The sequence below is a fragment of the Nasonia vitripennis genome, chromosome 3, assembly GCF_009193385.2.
Source record: "Nasonia vitripennis strain AsymCx chromosome 3, Nvit_psr_1.1, whole genome shotgun sequence".
In the NCBI taxonomy this organism is placed as follows: domain Eukaryota; kingdom Metazoa; phylum Arthropoda; class Insecta; order Hymenoptera; family Pteromalidae; genus Nasonia; species Nasonia vitripennis.
Window position 1 is genome coordinate 18,371,551 of NC_045759.1, and position 24,330 is coordinate 18,395,880.

Here is a 24,330-nt window from a genome sequence, read left to right on the forward strand (position 1 = left end):
GAAAAACAATACGTACCTCTCACTTTGAGTTGAACGATAAAACGAGTTCGATTTACAATAGCAGCGGATAAATAAGCAAAACTTTTGAAAATAAAGAGTAAAAAAGAAAGTAGGAAATAGAATCAATCTTTTATACGAAAATAAATGTCGTTACTTTATTTTCTTATACCCCCCCCCCCCCTTCACTTACACCCACCGTCCGCCTGTCCAAAAAGCGCCCATAGCCCTTTTTTTACTCGCCCCCGCTCTCTTTCTATAGAAAAGTACCAGCATCGTTACTAATGTGTCCACAATATTAATGGCAGACGTATCTTTGTTCTTGTTTGTTCCCGGTCCCGGTCTCGCTCGGCTATACGTGCTCTGGTTCGTCATTGTTCTGTGTGTACCTCTACTACTACCTACCTTCACGAACGGATTTGTGCTGGGGGTCCATCCGCACGTGGAACTATCTCCTCGGCCGCAATATTGGTTCGTAACGGATTATGAAAATTCAAACAAAATCAAACACACCACCACACCAATATTAACATTCATTCACTCTTACTTTTTCAATTTAATTTTTCTTTTCAATTAAAATTTATCAAAAAAAAAAATAAATAAATAAATCAAATTGAAAAATTCAAATTAAAAAAAATCTGAAACATTGCCCGGGAACTTGAAGGACCGCCTTCTGCGATCCTAGCAATGCGACTGTCACACCCGTTACACGGCAGTCTCCTGCCCCCGGGCGTCTGCTATACCTGCGACGTATGCGGCAAGACCCTCTCGACGAAGCTGACGCTCAAGCGGCACAAGGAGCAGCAGCACTTCCAGCCGCTGAACAGCGCCGTCTGCGCCCTCTGCCACAAGGTCTTCAGGACCCTGAACAGCCTCAACAACCACAAGAGCATCTACCATCGGCGGCAGAAATAGAGCTTAGTCGGCGGACGGACACGCAGACCTGCTGCGGCCGCTGGCCTCTTGCTATAGACGCGCGTCCGAGCAGAAAATTCCCTTTCCTCATTAAGCCGCTGAACACATCACACACATACACCTACACCCACGATCGATGCCGATCGCGACGACGAACGACGATGATGATACGTTTCTGCTCGGACGTGCCTGCGATGCGACGCACGTCGGGCCGCGCGACAACACAAATCTCTATACAAAATAATATAAACAATATATTATACGAACGGATCGAGCTTACCGAGGCTTGTTGTAGCGCGTGTATGTAAAAAGGGCAGAGTACGAGAGAAAGATGCGAATTATATACGAGACGACGCTATTTTGTCGATTATTAAGTGTATAGCGTTTTTAGAGAAGGTGGGGGAGAGAAAGCGAAAAGTTGTAATGTATACACACGCACACACATTAGGGCTGTCAAGTGACTTTCGCCGCGGACGAGTCGGACGGATACTTTTATGGTATCGCCTCACGCAATATACCGCTCATATTATAAATATATGGTGACCAAGAAAGAGAGACAAAGAGAGAGCGAGTAAACGCGCGTTTTCATTCTCATTGACACGTTAGAGCGGAAAATTTATATTTTTTATACTAATTTAGCGGTAGATTTTTATAAAAATTCGTCGTTTTGAGTTTTCGCGAAAGGAGAGCACGCCTCCGACGGCAGCCACGCAAAGCACGGGAGGACGTGTAACGTCGAGATAATACCATATATCTGCGTGTACATTTCGAGAAGCCGTCTCTCTAAATATATATATACGTTTTTGCTTGTGCCCAAACTCCAGTTGTTGCGCGTCCGCCCGCGAATGCGCGGACCCGGAAAGCGAGAGAGATAGAGATAGATAGATAGAGAGAGAGAGAGAGAGAGAGAGAGAGAGAGAGAGAGAGAGAGAGAGAGAGAGAGAGAGAGATGTTATGTTCGCAGTATAGATACATGCGATTTTTCCCCAGTGAACGCAAGAGACATCTGACTCGTCGACGGTGCGAGAACCGCGCGAAAATCGTTTATAATATAATATATTTTCTTTCGTGTAATCTGCTGTCGCGACTGTCAAATTTTCTCGTGTGTAATGAGAGAAGAACAATGACGATGTAACGATTTCAAAGTAAAGACAAGGAGAGAAAACGGAGAAACGAAAAAAAATAAGAAAAATTTAACAATACACAGTGCTTCCATAAATCGTGGTAAATTGAGATACGAAAAAGTAAGAAAAAAATTAAAATAAAATGGAAGTCGAAGGAAAGGAAAAGAGCTTTCGAGCGAGTGAAAGCTGTAATACACACGTGTGTGCGTTTGTGAACGGCTAAACGATAATAAAAGACGTGGACTGACTGTGTGACAATTGTAGAAAGACAATGCGATGAGCTAAATAGGAATTTTATCGGTTGTTATAGGTGCCGGCGACTAGGCAAATTTATTACGACGATAAATGATAAGTTGTTATTTCGATGGGTATATTGTAAAATGGGGGGGGGGGGCGAGATATGGGATTCCCCTGTAAAAAAATGGCCAAAACGATTGTCGACTGACGGAAAAAAGAAAATTAATAATGAATGACGAGTCAAACTTGTCTTGACTCTCTTGTTTTGTTATGTAAATGATACCTTGCACTCTTCGACGAAACTCATTTCTTTAGGCAAATCATTGATTTTGTGTAGAGAAAGTATAAAAAAGGCAAAGGATGATCACGACGATCTCGTGTATGCGCGCAGTCGCACAGAGATTTCTCTACTGTCGTCGCGCCGTGACAAAGATCCGTCGTGAATCCATACTAGAGTTGCAAACTGCTTTTGTTAAAGTCTCTATTTGAAATAAAAGAAACAAGAGGAAGAGTGAAAGATTGAGAAAGAACTTCCGAGCGTCAAAGACGCCATCGTCCAAGTAACTTTTAGGATGAAACATTAAATGTTAGAAAAAAGACTGCGCGCAAACGTTATTATAAAAATACAAGACTCAAGATTTTTAAGAGGTTTCGAAAACTTAATTGTAAAAAGGAGTATAGGAAGGTAAACGTAAAATTAAACAAAATATTAAGTATAACCATTGAGAGGCCTGCGTCGAAAAGTGAAAATGGCTTGTCGGACTTTGTTATTATTTCTTTAAATTCTGGAGTTCTCTCTCGTCGCCGTTGAAAAAAAATACGACGAGAACCATTCGGTTTGTGTGTCAAAATAAGATTTTGTCTCGTGAAACCACCGTCGCTTTATCACTTCGCGCAAGTGCTTGCGATAAAAGATGCAATGATATATATATAATATATTTTATCTTATAATATATTCATTCCATTATAAAAAAAGTTAATGCTTTAAGGCGCGAGGGATTCCGTAGAGAGACTCGCGTTCGATGTTTTATTTTTGTGTTTTAACGGTGGCATACAGGGCTAATTCGTAAAGGGTGTATACATATAAAAATTTTATGTAATTTACAAAACTTGAAATGTTTATATTCACACTTCATGCCAATCTCCAAAAGTTTTTCGTGGTATAGCGATGGAAATGTGTGTTGAATTGTTATCGCACATTTTGAAATGTTATTTACTTATCTTGTAAATATTTTTTACATTTCTAGTTGATTCGGGGTTTTGAAATTTTATATTTAGTTTCCTTTTATTATTAAAAAATTTTGTTTTACAAAAATTGACACATTTTTTCAGCTATATAAAGAATTCGATTAAGTAGCTTTGTAATACTCAAAGAGGAGAAGTTAAAACAAAATTTTGAACAAAAAAACAAACGTTTTAATATTTAAAAATTTTCAAAATCCGAAAAGTTATTTGCTTTTGTTTCGTCGAAGCGAGCTAGAAAGTCGTGAATAAAATTAAAGGAAAAGATTCGACGGCAGTTCTACAAGCGAAGTAATAAATAATAATAGGATGGGAATGGAAAAATAAGTTACGGTCCACTAAGCACTGACAGATAAATATGTAATAAATGGATTATAATAGCCACATATACATATAGCTGACTGCATATGATATACATACCTATATTTTAGTAGAACTTTGATAAGCCACATATAAAAAGGCCTTCTTGATGTTACATAAAAAATATATACTTTCATATCTTGTTTGTCAGACTTATTATAGCTCTCATTTGAATCTGCAAATTAATCAGGCGTACATTAATCAACGGCTACCCATTTTCACAATAGGAATACATAATCAATCAGTTAAATTAAAAGTATTAAATAAATGTACATGTAATGATAGAAAAGATGTCATCAAGAGGGTCTTGAATGAATAAATAAAAATAAAACCCGAAGGATAAACTTTAGGTAAGCTAGGTTTCGTCGCATAAACTAATTTAAAATCGTTATTAAAACGACTTGAAGACGTGAATGCAACTTCGATTACCTATATATTTTACAGGCTGGCATACTGATAATATTAACACTAAACAAAACAATTGAATTTAAAAAACCGCATTGTACGACACAGGCTCGGTAACGAGATTGGCACTTACATGCGATAAAAACACATACAACACGTAATCTTGACCACAAGTTCTTCTAGTTGCATACGTTTTAATGTTTCTCAATCTTTTCGAGTGAGATTATTAATTAACTTATTTGAACAATATGGAAACGAATTAGACCAGAAGAACCTTTCGTTGAGTGTACACGACACGAGTACATACATAATTACAAACACATTTATAGATAGGCTATGATAGAATAAATTAAACAGTACATTCAATTGAAAGCTCCGACTCGCACATATTTTTCAAGGCCACGCACGAAAAATAACGGCAAGACTAATTCGGGTGAAAATGGGGTGCGAGGTTAAAACAAAAAAATTAATGGAAAATTATTCTGCGCTCTCTTTTGCTTGAAAAAATGTCGATTATTATCCATTACTTGTTAATATGATGCATCCGGTATTCATATATTTGATTTTTTAAATCAGCTCATTTTTTATGTCAATGTTTATGCATCAGCATTTAAGTCAAAGAGAGAGGGACGGATAGAAAGAAAGAAGTCAAGGTGAAAAGAGTAAATCTTTCCAATAATTTTTTTTTTCTTTGCTGGAGTTTATGAACAATAGTCGCATTTCGCCTAGAGCGTATTATATATTTTTACTTTAGCGTGGGATTGTATATATATATTAAAATGTATACACAAAGTTGAGGCTGTCGAAATTATGTTCGTCTCGGAGCAAGTTGATGAGGGACGTGTAAAAGACCCATATAGGCAATTGTCGGCACAGGAGACGAAGGCATAGGGATAAACGATTTATAGAATTTTAAAAGTGATTCGGAACGGAAATAAAGGAAAAACAGCTTTAAATTAAAATTATAAAAGTAATAAACAAAATTTTATAGTAGTCAGAGCGATGACGTAATGAAAGAACTGATATTGATAAAGTATATAGTAAGTCGTATGTAGGAGTGGAAGCAAGGATAGAAGGAAAGCGAAAGAAAGATAAAGAGTAAGGTATAAAACAAATTGACAATTATTATACCGTGACTACTGTAAAAAAATGGCCAAATAACATAATGCGAATTATTTGTCACCTGCACAAACCCGGTTGCTGGGCGGCGCATTATTATTATGAAAATAATAAATTATTAATGAAATTAATATAAATCGAATGGAATATTTAATTACAAATTATATAATTATTTAGTAGAGTTTTATATGAATTTTATTTACTTTGATTTAGTATGTGCGTTGCATTACTTTTTTTCTTTTCTATGTTTACGAGATTCTTTTTCGCGAACTTACTTTATTATTTATGCGGGGACAGATGTGTGAATTGTCAATCCGATTCGCGTCTTGTCGTTGGACTTAAGCGAAAAAAGTCGACAATACTTCGTCGCAATTGGCCTGTGATACGACGGTAAAACGCGTTCTTTCGTTCTTAAAAAAATTGTTTTAAAAAATGTAAACGGAAAGACTGAAAAATCGTCAATTTAAATTTTATGTTATAAAAAAAATTCGTGATTTTGTTTCGTACTTTTATTTTGCTGTACGACTGAATTGGACTGAATCGTGTAAAATTGTATTTTTTAATTAGTCGAAGTATACGATTGGACTGATTTTTAAGGTTTGACTGATGTTACCAAACTATTAATGAAAAGTACCTTATGCGTTAGTTTAAAAGAGTTTTAAAAAAAGAAAAGATATATATCCCAAAAAGCGAAAATTACACTTACACGCATCGTAGCAAAGGATTGCGGAATTTAAATGAAAATTTTTTACGCGATCGATTGATTAGAGAGAAAGAGACTCTGACGTGGCCCGATGCAACTATCGAAATTGGCAATTTCTTTATACTTTTGCGATTGAAAACGGTGTACAATACATATATTACACGTTATACGCAACAGTTGAACAAATTATGATTTTCATGTTTTTTTTTCTACTGTTATCCAGTAGATATATTTTTTGTTAATTATAGTGCGCGATAGCGAATGGTCGGGGGATAAGTACACACACATCATATACATTTACAGCTTCATGACACACGCATTATCCATAAAATACATAATAGCAACTATAGTTTTATAACAAAAATATGACAAACTTTTTCACTTTTGTTTTTTTACAATAGCATGTATTAATCAACTGTATAATAGGTTTTCTTGTAACTGCACTCTTATACACTCCATAATCCGCGCTGCGCTAAAAGCACCACCCAGAACAGACAACAATATTATTCTATTAAATTTTTTGAATCAATTCGAATGATTGCTTCTTATGCCGCATAACAAACAGGACTGACACCGAAATCGAAATTTATTAGAGTTTTATTATTATTATTATTATTTTGCGATTTATACGCGCCGAAAAAATTTATGATGGAAAATACAACCGAGTATAGAATAAATCTCGTACATGTTTCGTTAACGCAGCTGCTCGCGTATGTAATGAAATTTTTTATTATTTCGAATATTAAAAAAAAACAGAAGAAATATTAAATTGCTACGTTATTTTGCTTAAATATTAATTGTTATCTGCCAAGGTGTTCTGGTTATATTACATATTTATTGATTATTATCATTATTATCATTATATGATTATTTTATTACAATTATTATTTTTATTATTATTGCTGATGTAAGCTATGTCAAATGCATTTTAATATATTTTCACTTTTATATTCTACAAAAATGTATACTATTTGGTTTAATAATTTCGCAATGTGTTTTTCATTTATTTTTATTCAACCCCCATTCATCCCGAAATCTCCACCTCTTTTCATAAGTAGTACATAAGGATCTTAGTCTTAAGAAAGTATACATATATAAATATATACGTAAATTAAGCATTATTGAAAAAAGAAACATATAAAATGTGACGAAGATTCCTTTCAGCCCAAATAAGGTAAGTGTGTTAAGCAAGACTTTGAGTCTGGATGCCAGCTGCGAAAAAAATCCTGTCATTAAATAGAGAATATTACGAAAAAATGTCAAATATCTATGTACACACACATTAAAAAAATGTCTCCGTTCTCTCGACCTCACGTAGACTTTTATAGTAATAATATCTACCCGTTCATGTCTGTTCTTTTTTTTCACTCCCTCACAGCAGTATAAGGAAGAGCGCGTGTGCGTGTCCAAAAGAGATTCTTGGGGCAAAACTTTCCGTTGTGCTTCTTTGTTAAATTTTTGTTTTCAAGTTCTTCGTTTTATGTGCTACACGCGTGCATATACATGTATATTGTATAAAAAATGACATTCGAGCTTCAGTGTATGTACGCATAACTGTGCGCATAGTTCGAGGTCTCAAAAATTACGGAAAGTTCGTACGCTTTGATCTCGCTCGAAGTGCATGCTTTAAGTGTCTCTTTCAGAATGTTCTATGTGTTATTTTTTTTTTCACCGTTGCCTTATTTTGTACATCACGCCTCAACGAACGCCTATGAGAAAAGTGAACGCGTGTGTGCAGTGCCTTCCTTAACGAGTTCATGTTTCGTGCGTTAAATGAGACTATATTATGTTCTCTTGCGTGCACATTTTTTTTATTCGATTTTGTAAGTCCCCGCTCTATTATTTTTTTCTAAAGAAAAAAATAAAAAACTTGTGGATGTCTCATTTTCTTTTGTCGCCTCGCTCACTCATTTTATTTTTTGTTGTTGTATCCTCCCGTATAAGCAGAGCCCTTTATATTTATATATCCCCATTTCGCTCTCCCTAGAACGTCCTCTTTTTTCGTATTCTATTTACTTTCGCATTCTTTCATCACGCAAACCAATCCTCTCATCATACGTCCACCATCACCACCACTACCACCATCTCCACCACTATTTCTTCCAGCAGCAGCAGCAGCAGCAGCTCAGGCATCAGAGAGAGAAAGAGAAAGAGAAAGAGAGAGAGAGAGAGAGAGAGAGAGAGAGAGAGAGAGAGAGAGAGAGAGAGAGAGAGAGAGAGAGCAGTCGCAGACGTAGATCCGTAGTCTTTCCCTCCCCCATTTACACACTCTCATTGTGCGCATTATATAAAGCGGCGCAGTTTCTTTTCCGTCTGAAGTTTAATGAGACACGACGTGAGAAATTGGATAAAGAGCAATTTTCCAAAGAGAATGAATGAGCGAATCCAGCCGTTCGCGGCCGGTGTTAAGAAGCGAAACGGCGAGGCTAAGAAGAAAGGGCAGAGAGCGAGAGAGAGAGAGAGAGAGAGAGAGAGAGAGAGAGAGAGGGCGACGTGCCGCCGCGTCTTATAAAATTTTTTCTCCCTTTTTTATTTTCCATGCGAAAAAATAAAGAAGCCAGCTCGCGCGCGTCAGCCAGCCAGCCAGCAGCGAACGACATTATCTATTCAAGTTCTTTAAGTGCACCGGCGATATTCTAAGTCTTTCCTTCCTTCTCTTACACGGCCCCCTTCTTTTATTCTTTCGCTCTCGCTTCGCGGCCCTTTTCTCTCTCCATCTCGCTCCCTCCTCATCCTCGTCTTCCTCCACGGCTCCTTCAGAGCTGCCTTCTTTTAATTAACGACGTTGAAATGAGACGTTGCACTTTATTGACGTTTGATTCGTCGGCTGCGGCAGCGAATGAAAGCCGGCTGTGGTGACGCGCTGCACGTTTTCCATAATATGAAATAAAACGTTTCTCGCTTCTTCGCGCAGCTGCTACCGCTGCTCTTTCTCCGCGAAAGAAGAAGAAGAAGCAGAAGCCACCCCGCTTCTTTTCTCCTCTCATTGATTCGCGCGATTCTTAGCTCGGCCGCGCTCATTGACGATGTTCTTTTTACTTCTCTTTTCCCTCCCCCTTTCAAAAACTCTTTTCCTTGCAATCCAAGAAGCGTTGGCGCGTTGCAGATCTCGTTCATTTGCAAGACGCCCGCGAATGAAAGAAGAGAGACTTTTATTTTATTTTATTTTTTTCTTTACTTTCGGCCGCATGTGCAGCGGCGCACCTTTTATGCCCGAGAGCCATACATTAACCGCGCGACGTGTTTCTTTATCTTAGCGCCGTCGTCGCCCCCTTCGAATTCAATTTTCGCTGAATGAAGAAAAAAAAGCGGACTGTGTAAGACGATGCAGAGATTTTTCTCCTTTCTCGTCGCCATTTGCCGAAAATTCAAAGCGGTATTGAGGGCGATGCGCGTGTACTCTGATATTATGCTTCTAAGCCACGTTTTTGCTGGCTGATCTTCTCAACGTAGAGTTTAATCGGCGAGAGGCTACTTTTTTTTCATCGAAACAACGACACTGCGCGTGGGTGAGCGAAAGAAGGGAACACGAGTGTGAACGAGTGTGCGCGTGAGAGCGAGAGAGGCGGAGACAGGCTGGTCCCCTAAATAGTTAGAAAAATAAAAGAATATTAGAACATAAAAGAAATAGAAATACGAGTTGGTGGTAGGTAAGTGTGTGCGGGTGCTGCATGAGGTGCATTGTTGTGTTTCAGTGCTCGCCTCCATGCCAGGTCTGACGCTCAACTCCCTGAACACACCGTCGACGAAGAAGCTCTTCACCTGCCAGCTGTGCGGCAAGGTGCTTTGCAGCAAAGCATCCCTCAAGCGCCACGTGGCCGACAAGCACGCCGAGCGACAGGAAGAGTACCGATGCGTCATCTGCGAGCGGGTCTACTGCTCGCGAAACTCCCTGATGACCCATATCTATACCTATCATAAGAGCAGACCCGGCGATATTGACATTAAGTTCTTTTGAAGGTTTAGATAAGGTAGGGCGCCATCATCTCTCAATCAACAATCGACACTGATCACACACTAACTACTTGCAATTTTTTTTAACTGATGATGATCAAGAGAGACACAATTAACACACTTGCTCTACTCAGTCTTTGTAACTAATCATTTTTTTATTTTGAATAACATGCGCTCATCGACTACCTCTTATTTTTTGTTTACTGTCTCTCTCGTTATACTTAATTAGCATCACTGCTCGCCGCACTGTTTCTTTTTTTCTAAACCACCGATAAACTGTGCCCTCTGCTACTTGCCCGATTGGGAGGGATTGTGCACATTTTATTGGTTCGTCGAGAATAAGATGTAACAGTTTCTTAGTACTGGCGATGAGAGCGATCAATTTGATCCATCGAAGCGACCTTGACTTCCAGTGACTAACATAGCTATTCTTAAAACCCAACAACCTTTTCTCCTTCTCTCTGATAAGTTTTTTCTCTTATTCTTATTGGTTGTTTCTTTTTTTTCTCTCACTAAATTTTGGTATATTTAATGTCATAAATTACTTTTTTCCAATTAATCTTGCTGTTTATAACGTTAATGTTTTTTGATTGATATCTTTACTGATTCTTTGATTTTTATTTTCGTTCTTGGGATTTGCATGAAGCGCGAAACACTGTTCTATTTCCTCTTTTCCTCTCTTTCATTATTATTATTATTATTATTATTATTATTATTATTCTGAAATCTTTTACAACAGACACTTTTTTAATCACGATGTCGCATTGAAAAGAAAACATCAGCACGATTAAATATCATCTCCATAACTTTTTGTAAGGCTCGAATTTGTTTTTATATTCTTACACTCCCGGCGTTCGTATAAATATATATCATGCTTGCCGGTTTTCGAGGTCATTGATCCGTTTCTTCCGGTCTGTCCAATTCTCTCGCAGGCGAAGTTTGACCGCAATAAAACTCGAGAACGAACAGCGCCGATCGTATTTTTACACACGTTACGTTTGGACTCTCATATTTATCCGATAACAAAATTAATTTTCCCTTTTTCTCTCCTCGTCCACGTTGTGCGTGAAGATTACAAAAGTTCCTCCTTTCCCTTCGATCTCTAAAGGAGAAAACTTTCCTAGTCGTTCTCGAGTTCGATGGGGTTTGCGAATCTATAGATTATTGCACGATATACAATAATGCGAATATTTACACCATCGGCTCGCAAGATGTCGCAAAAGAGCTTCAGGTTTTCCACTAATCCTGGTCAATACCCATTTATTTTTCAATTTTTTTTTCTTCACACGTTACGAACTCCTCTTTTATTTCCATTATTTTACATTTGCTTATTTATTGTGTGTTGGCTTTTTGTTCGCTTTTTACGTTTGCTGTTGTGTGTGCGTGCATGCCACGTGTTGATGTATTGTTGACAAAGCTTTTGTGTGGAACATTTGTCCAATTGAATGTAAATTTTTTTTTACCTTTGTTCGGACGTAATGAAAAACACATGTAATGATCAATCTTCTACTTTTTACTCAGAGCATGCCAGTTATGAATTTCGAAAGTAAAACTTTTGATACTGAATAACAAAATTTTACTAACCCCCTTTTTAAATTTTTTATTACTAATCAAGTGATTAACGAAAATCAAAGTCGAGGTTGCTTCGATGGTATTTTTTTCATTAATGACAGGTCAATGAGTGACACCTTTTGTATTAACACACATTCTGTACAGTCGATCCTCTAAAACAGGCTATAATAGAATCGCACTCAACCCTGTTTCGAAGGATCAATGAAAACGCGGATGAAATAATTTGCCGGCAGCTTTTCTCATTCGGCGGCATATCGCGAGAGACTAAAAATCGTCAATCGACTAAACAATCAGCAACGCCGAAAATCAAATGAGACAAGCTCCGCAAAAGCGCTAACACGCATGTGACTCTGAACAGTATATGGGTTGAAAAAAAGCTGGGTAATGGGGTTCCGTTGGCTGGAGAGCTAAGCGAGCGTGTGATCACGATATTTCCTGTTTTTGCATTGCAGGTACGGGTAACGGGATGCATCACGCCGCGCCAGCCTCGTCGGCGGCAGCCGCAACGCCTCCCTTAGCCGTGTACCGGATGCCACCGCCCACGGCCGGCGGCATAAACGAGCCTCAGGAATGCCCCTACTGCCGGCGCACCTTCTCCTGCTACTACTCGCTTAAGCGCCATTTCCAGGACAAGCACGAGCAGTCGGACACGCTGTATGTCTGCGAGTTCTGCAATCGGCGCTACCGCACCAAGAACTCCCTTACCACCCACAAGAGTCTTCAGCATCGCGGCACCAGCGGCATGCTCAAGCGTCTCCTCAAGACCTCCGCCATCAAGAGCGTTCTCGGTAACATACAGCAACAGCAGCAGCAACACCAACAGCAGCAGCACCAGCAGCAACACCAACAGCAGCAGCACCATCAGCAGCAGCAGCACTCGCCGATCCAACAACAGCAGCGGCAGCATTCGTCGATCCTTCCGCAGCAGCAGCCTCAATGAAAAATGTGGTGCCAGCAGGCTAGTCTAACCTTGGTCCAGCAGCATCATCGTCACCACCACCACTTACATCATCACCACTATCATCATCGCTGCTATCACTTCTCTCACTACTTGGCGAGTCGCTACCACCACCACCGAGCTGCCGCTGCGGCTGCTGCTGATGGCAACGAGCAGCAGCAACACGTGGCGATGATCGTCGAGAAGGGAAACCCTAATCGCTACCAGCGTTGATATATACATATACTATATAGATAATACAGATAAGGCCCCTTAGAGCTGCGCTAAGGTAAGAACGCGTCCTCTGCTGATTTATAATAACGGATAGCCCCCGCGGCGCGTTATATACACGATACGTATATATACATTATAGTTAATAACAAGCTGGGCTTTCCCGCTCGTTTTTCAAGACTAAACACACACAACAATCCAAAGATATATACGCTACTTGTGAATAGGTGAAGAAAATTCGACGACTGATGATGATGAAACAGAGGAAAAGAAAACAGAAAAAAAATACAAGCAAACGCACAATGTGTAGAGCGAAGTCTTTCGGCTTTATTTCGTATAATATTTCCGCGTGTCCGATCGGTATAATACTGATGGAAATCGTCGGACGCGCTGCAACAAATCCCAAATTCTTCCGAGCGGGAATAATAATCGAGTCTATACGGTCCCCCGTGCAGGACCCATTAACGACGACGCGCGCGTCGATGCTCTGAAATCGCGGTTTTAAACTAACGCTCGTTTGTGTGCATGTCTTAAGTTAAATGTTGGTATGCTGTAACTGTCATACGTACGTATAGATGTGTACAAACCTGTTTAACGAATCGTTAATACGAGAACGAACCAAGCACTAGCTCTAACATCGTAAACTAACAATTTGAATCTATATTGTGAATGTGCGTATACGTTTCAGAAAATAACAAAAAACAATTACTTTAGCGATGAGGGACTCATGACGAATTTTCGACGATAAAAATGAAAGAAAGAAACACACTAAGTTGTGCTTCAGACGGATATAACACGTTTCAATTATAAACGAAAATTCTAATGTGCTCAAATTTTCGAGGGGTAGAGAGAAGGAGGGCTATAGGAGAACGAAAAGGCTAAAGTACGAGAAAGCTTCGAAGAACAAATCGATGATCGAGAGAGCTAGAGAGAAAAGATTTGTACGGAGAGACAGAGAACGCAGTTTAATAGAGGAACGGATTCTCCCGAGAATTAATTATAGAAAAAAATGATGCGAAAGAGTTGAGAGATAAGTAAAACGTTGTATAGGTCCATCGCGAGCGAGAATTGCAAAGTATATTTTTAACTTTTTAAATGCTAATATTTTGAATCGTGTATATAAATATATACATATACATACATATATATATATTCATACGATATTAATGAAAAAAAAAAGAATAATAATAAATAAGACGAATATTCTCTCGTTCTGATTTTATAGAAAGGGATGTGGAAAGTATAGCGGAAAAAAATTCGGGGACGAGGAACGGATGTAGGAAGATATGTTGTGAATTTGATTCGAACGAATGCCTCTTCATGCTCGTGCGAGCTATCACTGGTTTCTCCCCCTTCGTTCTCGCATATATATATATATATATATATATATATATATATATATATATATATATATATAGCCCTATTCTCCGCGCCCTCGATTGGCAATTGTGCAATATTACATTCGTAAGACTTTTAATACTGGGCGCGGAGAGCGCTAAATTAATCAAGGCTTTTTTGAAAACGTTCTTTCGAGACGGCGCCTTTTTCGGGCTTGGCAGGAGGGAGAGGCAGTGTTTATTCTCGAAAACAAAAAAAAATCGATCGAGCACAATGAAACTATAAAACAGCTTTCTAAATTCGCGTCTTGATATTTTTCTATTTACCGTAAGAGGAATCGGCTACTCGAGTCTGAGGATGCATTCAAAATATATATAGCGGAAAACGTAATTCATTCAGGTCTCAATCCCTGCATAGATAGAACGAGCGGAATAACTTTACGAGAAATGCCATTTATATAAAAAAAAAACAAAAATCACAAGTAAGTACAAATTGCTAGATAAAGGCATAGCGTTATGTCTGCCGATTGTAATTTGGTTTTACGTATACCGAAAGAGAGACGAGATAGGACGATGGGAGGTATATCAATTCAGATGAGTTTTGAAAATTAACAGGATATACTAAAACATATCTTTTGAATAAAGAATAAACGCATGTATACTGGACAGAGACGATACGATTTTTTAGAATTTAGATTTAGACGAAAACCGTCGAAAAGAGGATTACCGACGGCTGGCTTGCGCATAATGTGAAACGTTTGTAAAATTGTGAGAATTTCGAGCAAAAAAAAAAACTTATATTTGTATAGAGCCTTGCAAAAGATATTGAGTAAGGTCGTAGAACCGAGGCGTTAGTAAAATTAAACCTAGTCATTTTCGGAAATTCTGTATTTCTGTGATAAGGAGGGAAAAAAATGAGCCAGACAAAATTGGGGATATCGAGAAAAGGTTGCCACATTATCGCGCAAACGGCCACACGTATCGAATCCTTTTGTAAAAGAAATCGAAAAGAAAAATATGTAAATTGGCTATTTAAAAAAAATATTCTGAAATTCTGTGATGTCTTTTCGTTCATAATATTAGATAATTTGAGAAAAGTGCTAAAATTTTATCGAAAAAAATCGTATACGGAATTACGTCTATGTTTAGTAATCTATATGTAAAATTGTAAAGATTGTGAATCTTATGACTGTACGAAAAAAAAAACAAAGAAAATCTTCCAAAAGTTAAAGATTTTTTTAAGGGTAAAACGGATGCGAGTAGGAGAAAAGGGGCAATCGGTGTCGTTGAGCAACTAGCGCCATTCGATTCGTTATAAAATTCGTTTATTAATTAATTAAACTAAAATTTATAATTAAATTAGGATAATTTTACGAGTAGGCAACGGAAAAAATTCGTAAAGATTGAGCAAATAAAAAATGTGAAAATTGCGACTACACGATGCCAAAGGCCAAATGACTGCTCGTTTATAAATAAATTTATATTTATTGTTTTGTGCTTTTTCGAAAACGAAACCAAAGTTTGAAAAGACGACTTTCTATTGTTACGGGCGTTTGCGTGTTGCTCAACGACGCCAGCCATTTTCTCATTCTATAGTTAATTCGTAAACATATCTTTCCAGGGTACACACTTGCCCTTTGTCATTGATTTAATATCTCGTGATGAAGGGAAATATCAACTGCGGGCGATTGCTTAAATATTTAGTGGGGTGAAATGAAAATCTTCTAATGATGTGCCAAGTATTTTACTTTCGAAATTGCGCGTATATAAATAAAGAAAAAAACATGTTAATTATAACGTTTACACCAGAGCGCAAGGGTGGAGGAGAAGGGTGCGTCGTGTAATTTTTAAATTTACAAGAAACAGAAATTTAATTGCTCTGTCGCCATCGAATAACGATTTCACTATCCAGCGTAGTGTAATTACAAAAACAATAAAAAATAGACATCTGATGATAAATAATATACTGTCATTATGATTACGATGTGCAGCATCATTGAAACATTTCAAGCTCTTCGAACGTCAAATACTATTCACGAAGGGAAATGTTTTTGACTTATCTATTTTTATTTGCACATTATAAATTATCATACGCTTGTAAATATTATATATCGATAAATAGGTACGGACTCTTCATGTATGTTGTATATCAAAAGCTGGAAACGATGGGAAAATGCATGTGACTTTCACTTTTAAAACTGCAAGGACACCAGTTACATTAAAAATAGGAAAATGGGGGAATGCAGTACGAAGAATTGTAGTAGTTAAATATTCGTATGTTTAAAAACTTTCAAACAGACGTCCGATGCTTATGAGAAGGGGTCCGATAAAAATAATCTTTGCATAATATAGATGATCGGTTTATTTTTATCTGATTTTACTCCGAGGGAATCGGCGAATAGATGTTCTTTCTTATTTTTGTTCTCTAGGAAACTTTGTTCTTAATTTCAATGGGAGTCGCATGAATCCTACTTATTGATTAAACGAGCACAGCGCGTCTATATATTCTTCTTTCTTCATATTTCACATATAACTATATGCATTTCAGCCCAAAATGAGGGACAAGACTTAAATAATACATTTCTTCTTTATTATTATGTTTTATGGTTTTGGAGCTAATTCCGATTGAGCTGATAGCTTTGTCGAAGCTCACGTTGATTTTCTGGCGCTGTGAAAGAAATACTTTGATAAAGCGAATTTATTTCGGAAAAGGCTGATTTTTATAATTTTAAATGTCAGATTAATTAAGAAATTATTAAAAGAAAAAATTTATTTGTATCTTTATCTATTTTCGCCTTTTTTATTCCTGAACTGAAAAGGAATCGACTGATTAGACTGTTTTTTTTTTGATTGGTTTAAAGTTTGTCTTGTTAATGTGATATTGACGTACCAAAGAGCATCGGAAAATCGTTTCCCTTCTCGGGTTTACGTTACGTGTGGCTCACTATTTAAGAAAAAATTAAATATCACAACGCTTCTACAATAGAAGCAAAAAAGTCAACATTTTAGTCATATTTACAAAAAAAATTTGTTCGGTTTTCATTGTAACAGTTCATTTTGAAAATAACGTAAAAAGGAGTCACACAAATCTGAGAACATTAATAATGTATTATTTCGTGAGACAATCACTCTTTTTTTGTTTCAAGTACGATTCTTCATATCGAAGGACAAAGCTTACAAATCGAATGACTGTATACGTTGGGAAAAAACAAAAGAAATGCGAAAAAAGCAACACAATATGCACGGATTTCTAATTAAAAAGCTTAGGGATTGTAATTACGAGGACAAAAGAAAATTTTTCGAAGTTAGAAAGGAAGACTACTTAGATTTATTTTTATTATGTCTTCAAAAAGACTTTAAATATAATATTTATATTGTGCCATATCTAATATTAACAGAACCTTAAGTATAAATTAATTGTTATGAAAAATTTTAAATTTATCAAAAGGGAAAATTGCAAAAAAAGTGAGTGTGAAGTAGAAAGATGATAAGGAGTACACAATCTTACATACAGAGAAAAGAAAGAAGAAACATAAGTATAAAAGGACAGGTATCGCCCGTACTGTTTATTCAATAATTATCCTTGATGATCATTAGAAAATAAGTGATCATAAGAGAAGAATAAAATAAAACTGCATCTATACAGTAACGGAATAAGAAATATATATATATATATATATATATATATATATATATATATATATATATAATAAAAAAAGAATGTCTTTATGAACGTCGCATTTTCATGGTACTAACGAACTTTCATATCATTATTTACCTTATCGTTGATCATACGACGAAGTGATGTAGTTATTTCTTGCGCCGCTAATACTTTCATATGGATGAATGGACCAAAGTTAGCTGTTGTTCGAGCCAACACGACTTTTAGCAGAATGTAGTGGCACGTCTTTGTAGATTGACTCTAATTCGAGAGATCGATCGAACATTTTTACATCTGTGCTAAATTACAGAAACGCGCTCTAACGATTTCACTTAATCCTTCAGCAAAGTCCAATAAAGGCTAAATGCAAATATATGTAAATAGATGATCTTTTGATTTAAGTAAAAATAGCTGTTCTTCAAAAACAATTACGGAATAGTTAAAACGAAGATAAAGTTAGTGTACTTGTTGACGTCTCACTTTTGGACTTTAAAATAGGATCATTAGTGTAAATTCAGGCACGCTATGTATATCGACGTAGAAACTGCGAATTTCGTCAGTAAACTTTAACACATACAGCTATTTCAAGCTATGAAGTGGTATAACTTTTTTACTTTGTAATAGCCCCATGCATATTTGTAATTCAGCAATTTATGTAATCGAATAAGAATGACGAGAGTTGCACAATGATTTTGAGAAAAGCGTTAGGGAAGTCGTAAGATAGGCACAGCTGACTTTTTCGATGATTAAACAATAGTTATCTATAGTTTGTACATATATTGCGCAATTTAACTGTATGTACTTTGTTATCTCTGTCTTCATAGTTTTACTATTCATTCGATTAGTTGAAATCTGAAAAGACCGTTTATTTTTAAATGAAATGTTCTTTAACGACTTTATAGGCTTTGTATATTACTTTATTCGCACATATCGTCGCGGCGTCAGTAATATCGCTTATATTTTTCACGTAATGCATTTTTAATCGTTAAATGCCCGCTATTACACTATCGTCTTTCATCATGAGTATATTTGCTTTGCCAGGTTTTTAAGTTAGTTTTAGCATACACGTTTGTATGATAAACTGAGTCGATGGCACGTTATGTTAACTCTTTATGTAAATACGTATACATGCATATATTATGTATAATATACATATAAGTTTATATTTTCCAAGATGCTTGATTGTCTTTTATTATTATAATTATTATTATTATTGTCATTTATGCTATTTTCTCATCATTACGCACGTTCTTGAAATGATTGTTGAAATATATTTGGTAAAACTTCTATATTAATCTATTAAACATATTATTATTATTAATATTATTATTATTATTATTGTCATCATTATGTTTATTAGTATATTATTAATTAATCAATTAATTGATATCATCATTGATTATTACAATAAAATTGCAATTATGATAATGATTGTAAATCATTTTGCAGCGATAGCTCTTGATACGATACTATCAATAAGTACATGTTTTCTTTTTTTACATATATATTGTTTCTCAATATGCTTCGATGGCATATGGGCGCATGAATGTACACGTAGAACTTGCGAAGAAGGCCATGCTTGTAGGATGCAAATAAAAGCGCGTGTGGCATTGTAAGTTTCCCATAAAAAAGAAAAGAAAACAAAGCGCTTCCTCTGGTTATCGCCACTGAAGTTGCAAAAGAGACAATCTCTGGCAGCTTCCTTTTTCGTTGATTTTTTTAAAATTATTTTTTCATAGTTAGATGCGATGACGATGTGTGTCCGAACATTGTTAAGTGATATATAAACATGCGTATGCATTTTTTCCACTTCATTAAAAAGCAGGAACACAAGTTAATAAGGGTTAAATAAGGCGGGCCTGTGTAACGCAGTCTACTACCAAACGTCCAAAAACTTGAAATATAGCGAAATTCACTTTGTTCTTTAGAAATAAGTTAATTGGGTATTTTTAAGGAATTTATCATGCTTTAAACTGAAAATGTCACGAAATTCTATTTCTAAAGTACAACGTAAGTTAATGTAAATTAAACATCACCGAAAACACCCAATTAATATTAAAAAAAACGTATGTCACAATCAATAACGTGTACAATTTTTACACTGAAATTATTGGCGTTTGGAATTATTCAGAAGCGTCTCACGGTTCGATTAATCTAATATGTAACAAAGTGCAACACGCTGCCTTGCTGAACAGTACAAGTACAAAACAAATACAAATACATAAACACGTCTTCGATTTAATGAAGGAAAAGATTTCTGGTAGTTAAGATATTAAAAAAAAAGAAATTGTTAATTGTAAGAAAAAATAGTAACGGAATAAAAATAAAGTAAAAAAGGAATACACGAAGTGAAGAGAAATCTCCGCACCTAACGGCGCCGCAAGTTACTTTGTAAAGAAAAAAAAACGCGCAGTAGAAAATGAAAAACAAACTCGCGGCGTCGAGCGTTTGTCATAAATACCTCAAAAGCTGCCGCAGGTTTCGGAAGCGCCGTTTACTTCATTGAGTTTTCACTCGTCAGATTGAACGTCAGTTTTGGACCATTTCAAAGAACATGGTATACTTTTGTGTCTCTTGGACCTTAAAGAAAAAAAAAACAAATTTTAGAAAGCATAAAGAATAAAAGTCGTCCAAGTTATTGAAAGCGTCCTGCGCTTGCGTGCGCAGCTTCTCTCAACACTGCCTAAGCAAACATTGTAAAGACTCTTTATCGTATATAAACGAAAGGTTATTGGTTCAAAATTAACGTTTATCTTATGCAAGTATTTTGATGTCGATCGATTAAGACTCTAAACGATTGATTAACTTTGTTAAGAATAGATCATTTTTTTCATCTCTTAGAACGTATTTTTATAAATAAGACGTATTACGTATTGTTTATAAAATTCTTTGTCCATGCTCAAACGAAGCAAAATTACGAACTACAAGAAGGAGAAAAATGAAAAAATAAAGGGTCCTATATAATATCTTGTGAAGCACCCTCACAGCAAATCAACAAAGTAACGAAAAATCTCAAAGATGTCATAAAAACGCACAAAGAAAAAAATGTAAAAATGCTCGCGCTTCTTCGCTAAAAAAGTGTCCAATGTTGGAGAGCACTTATAGTGCGGCGCACCCGAGACGCAGCAGCGGCAGATTCTCATTTTAAGCTACAATAGTTGTTGTACTTACCTCTCGTATTTTATCAATAATGTCTGGACATTTGGATTACGTGGGCCTCTCGTATGCCAGGCTCCTCCGGGGCCAATCTCATACGTATACACATACACAAAATACATAGACGTATATATGCGTAAATGCAGAATAGGTAACAGACATACAGGTGCGTACTTGCGCGACCATAATCGTTTCATTGCGTGACCGTGTGCTCACATTTATGATACATAATCGCTTCTTTCAATTATATCGTGTAGATTTGTTCGACTAAAGAAAATGTAACTACTCAAACATCGATATATATATATATATATATATATATATATATATATATATATATAGACACACACACACACACAAGACGGCCCCGGTAGAGCATCTCGCGCGAGTATCGCTACGCGTAAAGCTGTCGCCATATTATATTTTACAGAATATTTATATATATACATATATATTGTTCCGTTATCGCATTTATATGGACGCAGTGATCGACTGTGTCATTTTTATTATTCAATAATAGTGAAAACAAGCGCATATTGAAAATCTCTTTTCAAACTCTTATAGCTTCTTAATATGAGACGGTGAAATATAAGAAGAAAAATAATAGCAAGAATGCATATAAACAATCTGCTTTTGCGCAAATACATTGTCGCAAGCTCATCTCGAGAATTTGCAAAATTCTCACACTTTGATCACTCTACGGCTGCACATTATGAGTTTGATATTTTATTTGCCTTCGAGAAGTAATGCAACGATAGTTTACTGTCGAGATAGTGGTTCTAAAACAGAGATTAGCTACAGCTACACTGCAGCCGTAGAGCGAACGAGCTTGCTGCACAAGAGATGTAATTTTTTTCTTTGACTCTTTCACTTTTATTTTCAAATCGAGCATGCAACCACTTATCTAACTTACTGTGTAAACGAGCATTCCAAGTTAATGAAAAGGAAGAGAAGCTAGAAAAAGGTTTAAAATCGATTTTATAAGAGTATATAGATGCAGTTGTGAGTGCGAGAGAGAATGAGAGAATACGTGAGAGTAAATTTGAAAGAAACAAAGAGAGAGGGAGAGGGAGAGAGAAAGAGAGAGAGAGTGAGAGAGACAGTGAGATAAAAACTGTTGGAACGTATTTGTTCTAACGTTGTAATCGTAAAACGACATGTGTCGCATCTTTTTAGGCTATTAATATTACAATTACACGATATTAAGATTAATTAATATATAATTATATATATTAATGAATAAGTGTTTATTCGCATTTTTAACATGATAAGGAATTATTATTATAAAAATTCAATAATAGTTGTTGGTGTAATATTATGAAATAAATCTTTAACGATAGAAAATGAGCAAGTTTTTTGTTCCCTTCCTTATTTTTCTTCAAAATTTAGTATTTGTATAACAAAAGGTCCAATATTGTAGTACAAAAATAACATCTTAGTACTAGTCAAGAAAGAAAAACAAAAAAGTTCCAATACGTGGATGTCTAATCTATATTAACCAGAAACAAGTCTACTTAAATCTTTTTTTACAACTTTGTTATAAATCGATTGGTTTGTCATTGCTGTCAATCCATCAAATAATTTACTACTAAAATTTTTCGTTCGTATAAACAATTTTCGACTTTGTAAATTGATCAAACTATCCTTACCGCCATGTTCGTGTGGTGGGTTCTTATAATATTTTGACGGATTGGGTACATTTACACCTGAATTTAAAGATGTCACGGGTTTGTATTTTTTTCTTGTCAACTTCAGAGCTTCTTCTAACGAGATTAAATTTTTATTCGAAATATTGGCGCTATTCAAATCAAGATCAAGTTCTTCATTTTCGAAAAAATTGTCATAGTTTACTAGTTTAGTATCGGGATGAAATGTTGCACTATCTTCATCTGTAATATTGCTTTGTTTGGGAGAATCGACAGTACTATAAGTCTAAAACATTATTTCGGGTTAAATTATAAATGTAATAATTAAAATCAAAAGAATATTTTACCTTGCATTGCACGTTCAAGTAGTAAATAAATAAAAAAATTAAAATAATAAAATTCATTTTACACTTTTATATTTATTGTCTAATGAAACGTAGTTACGAATACAAGTTTGGTGTGCACAATAATATTGATATTAGTTTTTAAAATTAACCTGTCGAGTATATGTGAAAAGAGCAAAAGTATAAACATACATTCAGGTACAGTAAATGAGAAACGAATGAAAGTCACTTACTGCAGGTCCGACTGTTGTGAAGAAACTGAATATTTACGAGCTCTTTGATTTATTTGAAAGAGTCATGAAGTTGTTGCACAATGGCGGTTTGTTAATTGATTTTGAAATTTATGTACGGTACGGCAAACTTATTGGAACAAAACATAGCATAGCAACAATGAGTTTCATTGATTCAATAGAAGTTTCAGTCAGTTTTATAACTGTATTTTAATTGCTTATTATAAACAATTATAATTAAGAAATTAGAATAATATACTTACTTTCATTTCGAATTCTATTCAAAAAAGTGAATAGCAAATTACCTGATGCACTTATGAGCTAAAGCAAATTACTTATAGTATCAATAAATCACTAAGTTTGTGTTATTGTATCAATTGACGATAATGACGAAAATAATCACGTTACCAGAAGTTATATTCAAGCGCATTAACTGCCGTTGGTAAGAAGATAAAAGCTAGGAAGCAGATCCGTCGATAACGAAGATTTAGTCCTTACCGGAATATAGTAAGAATATTCCATACGGGGCGATAGTATAGTATACGCGTGGTAGTCGATGACGCATGTGCACCGTGCAGGTTAGAACTCGGCCCGGTAAAACCCGTGGCGTGGAGAGAGAGAGAGAGAGAGAGAGAGAGAGAGAGAGAGAGAGGGACACAAATTAGCTGTATGCAGTAATGTCAGTTTTAGTATAAAAGTTTGTTGTTAATTGTATAGTAACAAGTGCCTTGCAGTACTTGAGTAAATCAGTGTCGATGTGTCGAAATCCTGTTGCGTTCTTCAAACAATTGTGAGAAAATAAGTGAGTAAATAATAGCTATTTTTACAAATATTGTATGCTTTTGAGGTTATATATTGCGATATAAGTATTAAGTTTTCATAAACGCATACCCTGCTCAGTTTCTACGTAAGCTTATTCTTTATTATTAAGTGGTTAATTTCTGATAGTGTGTCTTTTCGTCATATTATTTGAATGAAAACAGAAATTTGAATTATGAATAGTATTGTTTACAAATTTTAAGACGGGTGATTGATATTGTAAGTAAAAATTTTGTCAGTAGATGGCGCATGCTAAGCAATTTCAAAAAGGTATCAGATTAAATTTTAAGAAATTATATGACCGACTATTTAACAAAAACTGATTGACAAGTTGTAGAAAT

General features: G+C 35.8%; 2 protein-coding genes across 14 annotated transcripts in view; both read left to right on the plus strand.

Moving 5' to 3' along the window:
• The window catches only part of LOC100115257 (broad-complex), a 57,400-nt gene extending 37,001 nt beyond the window's left edge, over nucleotides 1–20,399 (plus strand). For 5 of the 12 annotated variants that reach the window (XM_031927849.2, XM_031927848.2, XM_031927850.2 and 2 more), the window contains exon 6: nucleotides 12,081–20,399. In XM_031927849.2, coding sequence (XP_031783709.1) covers nucleotides 12,081–12,568 — 488 coding nt within the window. In that variant the 3' untranslated portion in view covers nucleotides 12,569–20,399. Of the gene's footprint in view, nucleotides 1–661; nucleotides 5,554–9,797; nucleotides 10,074–12,080 lie in introns of those variants that run through there. The other 7 variants (XM_031927858.2, XM_031927860.2, XM_031927859.2 and 4 more) reach the window with 4 other exon arrangements.
• Nucleotides 20,400–23,710: 3,311 nt separating this feature from the next.
• The window catches only part of LOC100117069 (DNA ligase 3), a 34,588-nt gene continuing 33,968 nt past the window's right edge, over nucleotides 23,711–24,330 (plus strand). Inside the window, exon 1 of one of the 2 annotated variants that reach the window (XM_008206943.4) lies at nucleotides 23,711–23,972. The gene's annotated coding sequence lies outside the window, so the exon portion shown is untranslated. The remainder of the gene's footprint in view (nucleotides 23,973–24,330) is intronic. The other variant, XM_032598141.1, reaches the window with a different exon arrangement.